The following is a 13417-nucleotide window of genomic DNA, read 5'->3' as shown; positions in this document are numbered from 1 at the left end:
TTGTTTTGGATACTACCATAATTTTTTACAAACTAGTACAATATAGAAATATTTTTAACTATGCTGCCAATAAATGACATGTTTTTTAGTCTAGTTATAAAATAAAACTGATATTTGGTCGTTTTTCATTATGCAAACAAAATTTGTTGCTTCCTCTGTTTAACTCATTTTATTCATCGTCTACAATTCAGGACACAGAAATTGTAAGTTACACATCTCTGATGAAGTTATGATGAATTGCCCTAAATTGTAAGTAAAATCACTTCACAAACATCAAATGATTCAGTCATAAGTTACTGATGTGAGTTTGGTGACACAGTATGCGACTGTAAGTTTCTATACTTAGTGACTAACAGAAAAATGTATAATATCAAGGATGCACATATAAGAGACAATAGGTACTCAATGTCAGATTTAGTGTACTATATTTTCAAATATTTCATTTATATCCTGCGACTGATAAATAATTATGTGCTAGGGTTGTCTGTAAAGCAAAGTCTTCAACAAGCTCCCACCGGCACAGAGCAAGCTAGCTTAAATCTGATAACAGCACTGTGTTCCTTGCTTCCCACACCACTATTTTTGCCAGTCTCCACCCCTCTGTGACACTCATTCTTGGCATAGTAGCCATTAACGATGAAAAGGAAAATTGATGCTCCTGCCAAGTGTGAATTGCGTTCTGTGATTAGATTTCTGTGGTTTAAGGGGTCAACTCCTACTGAAATCCACCACCAGTTGACAAATGAGTATGGAAAAAAGTGTATGAATGTAAAAAAGTGTTCATAAGTGGTTTAGGTGTTTCACAGTTGGCTGTACTAACTTGCACGATGAGGCAAGCTGTGGGCGTCCATCAGTTTTGAATGAGACAATGAGGAAAGTTGAAGAAGTTCTGCCTGCGGATCAGCGTGTGACTGCGAGTTTTGAATGAGACAATGAGGAAAGTTGAAGAAGTTCTGCCTGCGGATCAGCGTGTGACTGCGAGAGATTGCTGAACTGATGGGGGATGTGTCTGAGAATACTGTGGACAAGATTTTGATGGACATTTTGAAGTATCACACGGTGTATGCCAGGTGGGTGCCACGGATACTCACTGATGAACACAAAAAGAAGCGCATCGAAAGTGCTCACAAGTTTTTGTGCCACTACCAGGAAGAGAGTGAAGAATTTCTGGATTCAGTTATAATCGGACACAAGATTAGGGTTCACTACTTCATGCCAGAGACTACTGAACAATTAAAACAATGGTAGCATTCTGTTCTCCAAATGTCAAGAAGTTTTAGCAAATGCCGTCAGGGTGGAAGGTGATGGCTCAGTATTCTGGGGTATAGAATGTGTTCTGCTGGTTGACTACCTGAAAAGAGGTACAACAAACAATGTGGCAAGGTACTGAAAGATACTAACAAAGCTAGGCCGGGCTACACAGAACAAAAGGAGGGATTGGCTGACAAAGGGAGTTTGTTTGCACCATGACAACACCCACCTTCATGTCACCAGCACCATGACAGGTCTCATCGCCAAATTCAGATGGGAAATCGTTGACCATCCTCCATACAGCCCTGGTTTGGCTCTCAGTGACTACTATTTGTTTTCCAACTTGAAGCAACACTTAGGCAGAATTAAATTATCAAGCAACAAAGAGATGAAGGCAGCTGTCCATTCCTTTTTGCACGAGTCGGCGGGAGAGTGGTATAGTGCAGGTACGAAAACGCTTCTGGAGCATCTAAAAATGCATATTTTGATGGTGACTACATTGAAAAATAGCTAAAAGTCCAACCTTTCAGAATCTGTAACTGATTTTGCTATAAAATGATGTTTACCATGTGAAAAAGCATTGGAGACCTCAATTTTCAGACAACCCTCATACTTGACACCAAGAAACCATCTTTTAACCTGAAGTAATGGTGTCCATGAGTATCTGCTCTATACAATAGTTTGCATTACTATTATTTTGACATATACTATCTAAACATATAACAAATTAAAATTCTTCATCACAGTTTTCATCTATATGTTTCAGGTTAATCTTAGGAACTACTGTAGGGATTTTGATGTGGTTTCACTAATAGATAAACTGGTTTACAAGGAAGGTCTGGGCATATAATGTATTACGACTACATAACGATGAATGTATAATTTCTATGTTGTTATCAGTTCCATATTTATGCAGCATTTGGAGCAGATCTCATGGCAACAATAAGAGTCACAAGCTTCTCAGCTAGAGAGGAGGCAGTAAGTGATGAGAAAAGGAGTAAAGTAAGCAGGCAACACAACTCCAGAGAGCAGCAAAGTTTGATTAGAATCGATGTTGGGCCTGGAGGGCTAGTGGTAAAGGGTGTGCATTAAAATCAAAAAGTGACAGTATTGTATCTTGGTCAGACCACTGTTTTTTTCAATTTGTCTTTTAACCTATCAGTTATCTCTTAATGCTGTGGAGGTTCACCAGTAATGGCAGTGGTTTGGATTTCACACTGAGTTGTACAGTACGTCCTCTTTGCCCAGTTGAATAACTGGGGAAGGTTAGCGACACGCATGTTGCCAAAGTGGTATCCAACAGTAAGACTTGCCCTGGGCCATTGAGCCGCATGAAATTATTACTACCAGAATATATACATATTATAAAATCTCCAGTTGTGTTTTTCTGTCTCTTTGTGAAGACCAATTTCAGGAACTAGCGATTTTGATGTGGTTTTCACTAATAAACTGAATTCTTGAGGAAGCTTTGCATATATAATCTATCAATATTTTCAGTAAATTGGCTGAACTGTTGTTGTCGTGGTCTTCAGTCCAGAGACTGGTTTGATGCAGCTCTCGATGCTACTCTATCCTGAGCAAACTACTTCATCTCCAAGTACCTACTGCAACCTACGTCCTTCTCAATCTGCGTAGTGTATTCATCTCTTGGTCTCCCTCTGCAGTTTTTACCCTCCACACTGCCTTCCAATACTAAATTGGTGATCCCTTGATGCCTGAAAACATGTCCTACCAAGTGGTCCCTTCTTCTTGTCAAGATGTGCCACAAACTCCTCTTCTCCCCAATTCCATTCAATATCTCCTCATTAGTTACATGATCTACCCATACAATCTTCAGCATTCTTGTGTAGCACCACATTTCAAAAGCTTCCTTTCTCTTCTCCTCTAAACTATTTATCGCCCATGTTTTACTTCCATACATGGCTACACTCCATACAAATACTTTCAGAAAGGACTTCCTGACATTTAAATCTATACTCAAAGTTAAGAAGTTTCTTTTCTTCAGAAACGCTTTCCTCGCCATTGCCGGTCTACATTTTATATTCTCTCTACATCGACCATAATCAGTTATTTTGCTCCCCAAGTAGCAAAACTCATCTACTACTTCAAGTGTCTCATTTCCTAATCCAATTCTCTCAACGTCATCCGATTTAATTCGACTGAATTCCATTATCCACATTTTGTTTTTGTTAATGTTATCTTATATCCTCCTTTCAAGACACTATCCTGTTCGCTCAACTGCTCTTCCACATCCTTTCTGTCTCTGACAGAATTACAATGTCATCAGCAAAACCTCAAAGTTTTTTATTTCTTCTCCATGGATTTTAATTCCTACTCTGAATTTTTCTTATGTTTGCTTTACTGCTTGCTCAATATACAGATTGAACAATATTGGGGATAGATTGCAACCCTGTCTCACTCCCTTCCCAACCACTGCTTCCCTTTCATGCCCCTTGACTCTTATAACTGCCATCCGGTTTCAGTACAAATTGTAAATAGCCTTTCGCTCCCTGTATTTTACCCCTGCCACCTTCATAATTTGAAAGAAGTATTCCAGTCAACATTGTCAAAAGCTTTCTCTAAGTCTACAAATGGCTGACTACGAAGAATTAAATTCCTCTGTCTTGTTTCTCCATCTGTATGTAGAGGTTAATCTCAGGAATATCTGCAAGGATTTCGATACAGTTTTCATTAATAGATATAATGATTCATGAAGAAAATTTGTGTACACTTTATTACCACTACACCAGACAAGTCTTCCAGCCGTAGATACGTAGTGTTAAACATGCAATGCAAGAAGCATTGCTAATTTCCTACACGTTTTGTTAATACATAGGTGAACTAAATACGGTCACTTGACCACAAATGGCTATCTATAAATAAACACAGCTCACAGGAACTTTCAGTGGTTTCGTGATTCTGTTCTGTAGATAGACTAAGGCCGTGCAGCTCTGTATACAGAAAATATTTTGGGCATCTTCCAACGAAGTATTGGAATCTTTTTACTGACTCTATAGTTCCTCACCTCCGAGACTGTTACTGTCGATGATATAAGGTGTAAAACTACATATAATCAAACAACCCTCAATCAAGTACAGACTCATCAAAAATTTTTAACAAACTGTAACACGGTGGATGATGCCGATGACAGAAGTCTGACGGCACACTCGTGTTCTATACTCTGAGACCAGAGAATTTAATCCAAATACAGTAGAGATAACTGGATTTATGAAGCATATTCAATTCATTCATTCATAAATTTGATCTCAGATACGTTGCACAGCAATTAAACAACCCAGAGGAACAGTCCGAAGCATGCTGTACACCCACCAGGGTAGGCATTGATGTCAATAATGGCGATGCGGCCACTGCAGTTCTCGACGACCACGTCCACGCCGAGGAGTGCCAGCCCGAGCTTGGAGCGTAGTGCGTTGACAACCGCCCGGAGTCTCTCGGGGTCTGGGGGCGGTGGCTGGGGAACTGTTGCCGCATCCTCTGGATCCAGCACAGAGAGTGCCGACTGCGAATCTGCCTTCGACACGTCGTGGCTGTCGTAAAAAATCGTGTCTCGATCTGTGAAACACACGTGAAGAAATGTTTGTGAAATGTTGCCTTGTCCAATCTCCGATCTTTTTTTCTTCCTTTTTCGTGTGCAAATGCTGAAACTTATAAACTGTTCAAAAGTTTTTGAAACTGTTTAAAAAGTCACATAACATTAGTGTCAAGAATTTAATTATAAAATCTGCTGAAGTATCTATTCCTTTCACAAATGTAGATTGTATGAAAAGACACAGAAAATATTTTACTCCACCTATAAAACATTGACCTCTACCTGCTGTTGTCTTTATTTTTCTTGAAAATGCAACAAGAATGTTGGAGTATCTGCCTTTAGGTATATTTTTATTACATAGTGTAAATAGTTACTTGGCTGATTTTACAGATTCTATAATTATTCTTTGGCAGCTCTTTTTATCTATTGACAGTCTGAAGATGCAGCAGGGGGATGGAGAGATAGGGCGAAGGGTTCGTTGGGACAATATCTTATGGATAAATTAAATTTGAGTAATTTGAATCTTTTTGCTGGTGCAGCTGTGCTATCTGCATTCCGTGCTGAATGCTGCTTTTTCATGGCTGTACTGCTCACCAAATGCTGCTGTCTCTGCTGAGAGGTGGTGTTGCGGCCGCTATGAAATACTTATCATTCGATTTTAAGAAAACTATTAGATGGTAACATTGATTTTTACACATCTTACAGTCTTATATCTACACACAATAAAGAACTTAATTTATTTTTGTTATATGCCATTATTACTATGATGCATCAAATTAGCTAAAAAATTTCACACAATTTTAAAGAATTTGCAGATGTAAAAACACACTGTGTCAACTTTGTGTATGGTTGATTAAGGTCACATACTGTAGCGTATGAAATGTACAAAGATGTTGAATGATAAATTGTCCAAACTTTTTTATTCACTGAGATATGGAAGTAACTCAACCACAGCAGTGAGAGGTTGGTGGAACGGGACGCGTAAACACAACAACACCACTTCAGGAAAACCCAGGGTCTGCATTTAAAGACATCCTCTGCACCTATGGAGTGGTGGAACATGGCTAGTTATCTTGTTTACAGCAGTTAAAGGGTTAAGCATACCAAATTCCCTCCTACAGTTTCTTGGTAGATTTTATAATGATTCTTTGTTTCCTCTTCCTATCTATAGGCAGTAAGAAGAGGTTAAAACTGGTTACGCACTGTGAAAGGTTATATATTTGTGTTGTAAAAACCATACAAAAATAAAATAACATGATCAGTGAATCACATAATCTATATGGACAGAACGTCTTAGGGATTTTCTATACTTTCTACCCAGTAGAATTCTTGTGTATTCAACTGTATTACTGTCTTGGAAAATAATATGTTTCAAACATTCCAATTGGAATGTCATTATTTATGTTTGTACTTGGATCGGGATAACAAAATCAATAACTAAAATGGGGCATGAAAGGGAAGCAATGGTTGAGAAGGGACTGCGGCAGTTTTGTAGGTTATTCCTGATTTTATTGAATCTGCACAATGAGCAAGCAGTAAAGAAGTTCAGGGAGAAGAAATAATAAACTTATGGTTTGTCAATGACACTGAAATTCTATAAGAGATTGCAGAGGATTTCGAACAGCAGCTGAACAGAATGGATAGTGTCTTGACAAGGTGTTATAATGGAATGTAATTACATTAAATCTGGTCATGCTGATTTAATTATTTTAGGAATATGACACTAAGAGTAAAAGACAGCAAAATAACTGATGAGGGACAAGGTGGAGAGCATATAGGAAGCAGACTGGCAATAGAAAGAAAAGGATTTCTGAAAAACAGAAATTTGTTAACATCTACTATAAATTTAAATGTTAGGAAATGTTTCATGAAGGTATTTGTCAGCAGCAAGGGAATCCAACCTTTCAGTTCACCTGAGCCATGTCAGGAGAAGACAAGTGTTTTTGGGCTACTCTAAAAGGGAGGGAAGGAGGGAGGGGGCAGGGAGGGAGGGGGAGGGGGGAAAGGGCGAGAGAGAGAGAGAGAGAGAGAGAGAGAGAGAGAGAGAGAGAGAGAGAGAGAACTATGCAGCAGCAGTTTCAAATTGAAAATATTCAATGTATCACAACTTTACAAAACCGTAATTTTATGGAATTTATTTTTTGTTGATCATGTGATAGACACTCACTTTTTGGGAGACACTGAAACTTGCTTTGGGCTGCATGCAGTCATCACAACTTTACAAAACTGTAATTTTATGGAATTTATTTTTTGTTGATCATGTGATAGACCCACACTTTTTGGGAGACACTGAAACTTGCTTTGGGCTGCATGCAGTCTGCTGGTTGGACACCTCTTGTCATTTACAGAAGAGAACCATGGATGATAATTAGTTCTGACAAGAAGAGAAAAGAAGTTTTTGAAATGTGGTGCTACAGAAGAATGGTGAAAATTGAAGTACTGAATCAGACTGAGGAAAAAAGAAACTTATCACCCTAGTTGTCTGAAAGAAGGGATCGGTTGATAGGACACATCCTAAGGCATCATAGAATTATCAGTTTGGTAATTGGGGGTGGGGGGAAGGTGGAAGTGTAGGGGGTAAAAATCGAAATCTTCGTAGAGTGAAACCAATGCATGAATACAGTAATCAGGTTGAAATGGATGTCACTTGCAGTAGTCATTTAGAGATGAAGAGGCTTGAACAGGATAAACTAGTATGTAGAGCTGCATCAGACCAGGCTTTGGACCAAATACAATAACAACAACAACAGCACTAAGTCCAAAGTTTAAAGCGGCGCAAAAACAGCAAAGACGGCGCATCTCACCACACGGGTAGAAGTTCTTGAGGGATGGCCTCTCGACGATGTGCTGTCTGTCTCCCACCACATATATCTTGTACAGGATGGCGTTGTGATTGATGAAGCTCTGAGCCACACACGGAGGCTGACAGTCACGTACTCCACGCTCGTTAAAGATGAGGCACATCTTGAAAAGGAAAGAAACTTGTGTTTGCAGGATGGACTGGAATATTGTTAACACAAGATTCGCAAGACTCCAAATTCCTTTATTGCTCAAAAGTCAAGGTTGAGTAAATTCTTTTTTTGCATCAGAAATTAGCAAATTAATATAGAAAATAGATTTCCTGAATGAGTTTGCTACCATTGTGGATATATTGTTAATAAAACCTTCTAGATCACTTAATATACTTCTTTATTTAATACATCATTTTAGCTAATATCATCATCAGATTTGTAATTAAGATTAAAGGAACATAAGAGTGGGAGGCGTTTGTTATACAATATCAAGCTGCAAAAGATCAAAAATTAAAACTTAAAAACTTTTAAAAAGTACACTCACAAAAACGTAGAACTTGTAAAACAATGCTCAGTGTTAGTATCAACAAAACGTACATCTAAGTGGGATGTCAACTGTCAACTCAGCTCACAATGTTTACAAAGATACAAGTGTTACCCGAGGTATGCACTAATGTTGGGGATGATGGCAGCAGCCAAAACAATGTAATAAATAAAGAAATATATTAAAAACTACTCACAAAGAGTGGCAAGTGTGGCATCATCTTTGTATTCATTTTCCTGTTTTAACAGCTCTGAGCCTCTGCTTAGCATTTCATTTGCAACTATTTCAATTTGAAAAAGCATGTTTTTGCAGTCTGTTTTGCCTTATAAAATTATCTTTTGGAATCAGCCAGCTAAAATTAATGCAGTTCAGTCTGAACAAATTGGGAATAGTAATATCGTGTAAAGAATCAATATCAAATTCATTGATTATGGATTATGTTTTGAGGGCTGTGACTGTCAATTATAATATGTTGTATCATTCATACTGTGTATAGTAAATGACTGAGCTTCAAGTTAGACTGCTTGGACTTACTTCACTGTACAGTTATTCCTCATTGGTATTAGCAGTTATAAAACAAAAGTCCAATTACAGTCATTTGTATTATGTAAAATAATAAGACATGATGGAAATAATTTACATTTATAACTGCCTCCTCATCTAGCATTCAGACTGGAGTTCTACATACAATAGGCACAGTTTGGTTAAATGTACAGTGAATAATAGCACCCTTCAGGTGTAAGTAAATGGCAGCAAAGGTCAAAAATGAGAACTAGAGAGCACTTACAATGCAGTACCCCACTATGCACTATGAACGAAAAATGTGGAGTTTCAATAATGTGATTAAAACCAGCAGAATAAGGATTCTTGGGGTAAAAATCATAAAGTAATTACTGTGGCTTTGATACTGAACAACTGCAGTGGAAATAGACTGAAAATGATGTAGCATGTCCATCTGTTGCCATTGTCAAGCATGCACACTGTTCCATTCTGCTGTAATTTGATCGCTTTATTGAAACTACACATATGCACTTAGATGAAAAATAAGGAAAGATCATACAACTATTATTTTGAGAAGCATGACTCTGTGAGTACTGCATGTGTTAACACACAGTGTTTCAAGCAAGTCTTACAAGGAAACATCACCAAATTACCAAGTTGACCTCATATTTTAAGGAGAAAAAAAAGCATATTTGTAAGATGGCAGCCCCAGCAATTGATACCATGTGAAAATTCGAGCCATAACTCTGATAATATGCATTTATGGCCTTCTGAAAGTACATTTCTAAACTTTCCAAACACTGGGAAACCCAAGATGGAATAACAACTATATTATGGAAAGTATTTGCTGCACACACCATATAGAGGAGACACTGAGTTGCAGACAGGCAGAAAAAAAAAGACTGCTAAACATTTCTCTTTTCAGCCACAAGGCCTTCTTCAAAAGTAGAAAACACACAAAAACAACTCACACATGAGACCACTGTCTCTGTCTGCTAAGGCCGCTCAGCAACCACAGATAGTGGTCATATGTGTATGAGCTGTGTTTGTGAGAATGTGGGGTGTTTTCTACTTTATAAGAAGGTCCTGTGGCCAAAAGCAGCCTTTTTGTTGTGATTGTCTCCAGCTCAATGTATCCTCTATATGGGGAGTAGCACTCCATCCTTTCCATTATACTGTAGATTTTAAACTTCCATGTACACTGAGTGAAGCGCCCTACAGCCTGAGTGAGAAGTACTGCACACTGAAATGACAACCAGAGCCCTCCTGTTCATGTGATGTTGAAGGTGAGGAAAGAGGAGGAGACGTTGTCTGCCCAATACATTTGGAAATCTTGTTTGAGAACACATGTCACTCTATGCAAAAAAAATACTAAGCACCATGACTACATAATATGCCACCTCATGTACATATATTTTCAATGAGGCTCCAGCAGTCAGTTCAGCTTTGTGGATCGGTGCAGCTTACTCCATGGTAGTCCATCTGCCATTCTGGAGTCTGAAGATGATCCTTATGGATTGAAACCGGTCTCCCCGATTAAAAGAAATTTGCGATCAAGACTGTTTTATAATTATCATATTAATATAAGATCACTGATAATGTCTTTTTTTAAAAAATTATCATTACAACAGTATTCTTGTATTGATATTCTGCAGTTATATTTAAGCCTCTAAATCAAAAAGAAAAACCTAAGCAACTGTAGAATCTTTATGAAATGAAATTAATGATTTTCTATTTAAAATTTAATCATGCCAATCATGTTGAAAAATAGTAGATCTCCTGCAAATGTACTTCACTTTAACAGTCATAGCTTTAAAACCAGAAGAAAATAATGCACAAGAGTGGTGTTAATAACTGAATAGTGCTACACTACTACTCTAATGACAACTAATTTGTTTCACTCATTTACACTGCTTTTTTTAATCAAACATAAAAATGTGCAATGCAGAGAGGTCCTTGGCACCAACAACAGGTTAGAAACTGTGCACTCTGATACAATGAACAAAGCATGTTAACAATGTGAAAAAATTAATTCATAAACCTCTTACTCAGTCCACTGATTCCATTTAAAGTACCGATGTCATTGCTATCATTAGTTCCTTCCCTTTCTTTTGCTTTCTCTCTTCTCTACCTTCAATTTACATAATATGGATCACATCTGCGAATTCCGCGTGGTGTATGTTGTTTCGAACATGTTCGAAAGAAGACATCACACGTTCATATAATCTTTCTTCTGAGACTTACGTTTTCTTGGGATTTTTCAATCAATCTAAGTTCTCTGCAGATGTCCAACTTTAAGTTTCCCAACATGAACATTTCGAGACAGGACAGTTTAAAATAATGATCACCAATCTATATCATGCCTATTTCTGCACAACACATTACATTTCTGTGGGTAAACTGACAGTCTTCTGCAGGTATTTTCACATTCCAATACAGCTTTCTGGTGTTGCAGCATTATTTGCTAACAGATTCACAGAGCTGACATAGCTATGCACCAAATCATTTGCATACACTGATTAGCTAGAATTTTATAACCATCTACTTAATGGTGTGTTTACCCATCTGTAGCACGGAATAAGGTGTGGGTTCCGTGTGGCACGGTTTTGACAACTCCTCAAAATGTTTCCACATGTATGTGGCGTCAGATGTTACACACAGACCACGCAATTCCTGTAAATTATGGGGAGGTGGTTTTTGAACTCAGAGCTGGCACCCGACAGCATACCAGATGTGTTAACCAGTTTCGGAACAGGCGATTTTTGTGGCCAAAAAACATCAACATAGTTCACCACCATCTTCCTCTATGCACTGCAGAACAATTCTGGCCTTGTGACACAGATAGTTATCCTGCTGGAAGATGCCATAGCGACCAGGAAAGACATCAAGCACGAAGAGATGCAGGTGATCCGAAATAATTTTCACAAAGTGTACAGCTGTCATAGTGCCTTTGATTAGTATCACAGGTGCTCCTAAAGCCAATGTGAATTTTTTCCATAGCATAATACAGCCTTAAGTGGCCAGTGACTATGGCATGGTGCGTGTTTTGAGCATTCATTCGCCTGGACAGTGGTGAAAAGGAATTATGATTCAACAAACAGGAAACAAATTTCCATTGATCCATCATCCAATCTCTTTGACCCAGGACCCACTGCAATTGTAATCGTTAATGTCATTCAGTCAACATGGGAAAATGTAGATGTTGTCTCTGCAGAGCCTCATGTTCAACAATATATGTTGAATGGTCTGCTTCATAAAACTCATGCTTGTATGAGCATAATGTTCTGTTGTCAGAACTACCATAGACTGCTTCCCATCCTCCACCTTCATGTTCAGTGATGAAGTGTGGATGTCCAACACCTCGTCGCCAACTTGTGGTTTTACTGTTCTTCAACCACTTTCTGTTAAATTTCTGTCATTTGTACTGAGGTGATTCATGTGAAAAGATTTCTGAAGTGATTAGGTCTGCACAACACGAATTAACAGATTTTGAATGTGGAATGGCAGTTGTAGCTAGATGCATGGGACATTCCATTTCAGAAATTGGTAGAGAATCCAATATTCTAAGACCCACAGTGCCAAGAATATGCCTAGAAAACCGAATTTCAGGCTATACCTCTCACCAAGGAGAACACAGTGGTCAACTGCCTTCACACTACAACTGAGAGCAGTGGCATTTGCGTCGAGTTGTTAGTATTAACAGGCAAGCAATATGGCGTGAAATAACCACAAGAATCAATAGGGACATGCGAGGAACGTATATGTTAGGACACTGTGGCGAAAATGATCGTCGCGATGCCTCTGCTAACAGCATGGTGTCGCATGCAGTGCCCATCCTGGACTCATGACCATATTAGTTGGATCCTAGATGACTGGAAAACCATGGCCAGATCAGATGAGTCCCAATTTCAGTTGTTAAGAGCTGATGGTAGGATTCAAGTGTGGTGTAAAACCAATAAAGCCATGAACCCAAGTTATCAACAAGACATAGTGCAAGCTGGTGGTGACTCCATAATGGTATGGGCTGTATTTACATGGAATGGAGTGGGTCCTCTGGTATAAGTGAGTTGATTATTGACTGGAAATGTTTATGTTCACCTATCATATTCCCAAACAACTATGGAATTTTTATAGATGACAATGTACCTTGTCACTGAGCCACAACTGTTCGTGATTGGTTTGAAGAACATTTGGAACAATTTGAGAGAATAATTTGGCCTCCCAGATCGCCCAACACGCATCCCATCAAACACTTATGGGACATAATTGAGAGGTCAGTTCGTACACAAAACCCTGAACTGGTAACGCTTTTGCAATTATGTAGAGTTAAAAAAAAGGCACCGTTGCCCAATATTTCTGCAGGGGACTTCCAACGACTTGTTGAGTCCGTGCCGTATAGAGTTGCTGCACTATGCTAGGCGAAAGAAGATCTGACATAATATTAGAGGGTATTCCATGACTTTTGTTCCTCAGTGTATACACCACTGAAAACGTGATCACCATGAGTTGTAGAGGAGCCTGAAGATGGTGGATTGTATCACTGATCAGGTCACAATACATAGAAAATTGGTACATACAGCTGAGGGTATTTTTATTACTGCACACTTTCCAGAAATGTCAAAACAGTAGCACATGTACAGCTCACCGGCATCACTGTTTAAGAGAAGCTCCTTCCCAGGTATCAGGTCATAACAATCTGCACTTTGCCAAAGCTGTTTACATCAATGGACTTCTCTATTTGCAGCTCACATTTTCACTAGAATGATTCCCATTCTTCTT

The 13417-nt window shown here is 38.5% G+C and overlaps 1 protein-coding gene across 1 annotated transcript in view; it reads right to left on the bottom strand.

Moving 5' to 3' along the window:
* Positions 1-13417, bottom strand: part of LOC124717021 (inositol-tetrakisphosphate 1-kinase-like) — a 94592-nt gene that overhangs the window by 16255 nt on the left and 64920 nt on the right. The window contains exons 7-8 of the mRNA XM_047243675.1: positions 7606-7765; positions 4582-4824 (exon numbers count right to left, since the gene is read on the bottom strand). Coding sequence (XP_047099631.1) covers positions 4582-4824; positions 7606-7765 — 403 coding nt within the window. The remainder of the gene's footprint in view (positions 1-4581; positions 4825-7605; positions 7766-13417) is intronic.

The sequence above is a fragment of the Schistocerca piceifrons genome, chromosome 9, assembly GCF_021461385.2.
Source record: "Schistocerca piceifrons isolate TAMUIC-IGC-003096 chromosome 9, iqSchPice1.1, whole genome shotgun sequence".
Lineage (NCBI taxonomy): Eukaryota > Metazoa > Arthropoda > Insecta > Orthoptera > Acrididae > Schistocerca > Schistocerca piceifrons.
Note: the sequence above shows the minus strand (reverse complement) of the source record. Positions and strands in the feature narration are given on the sequence as shown.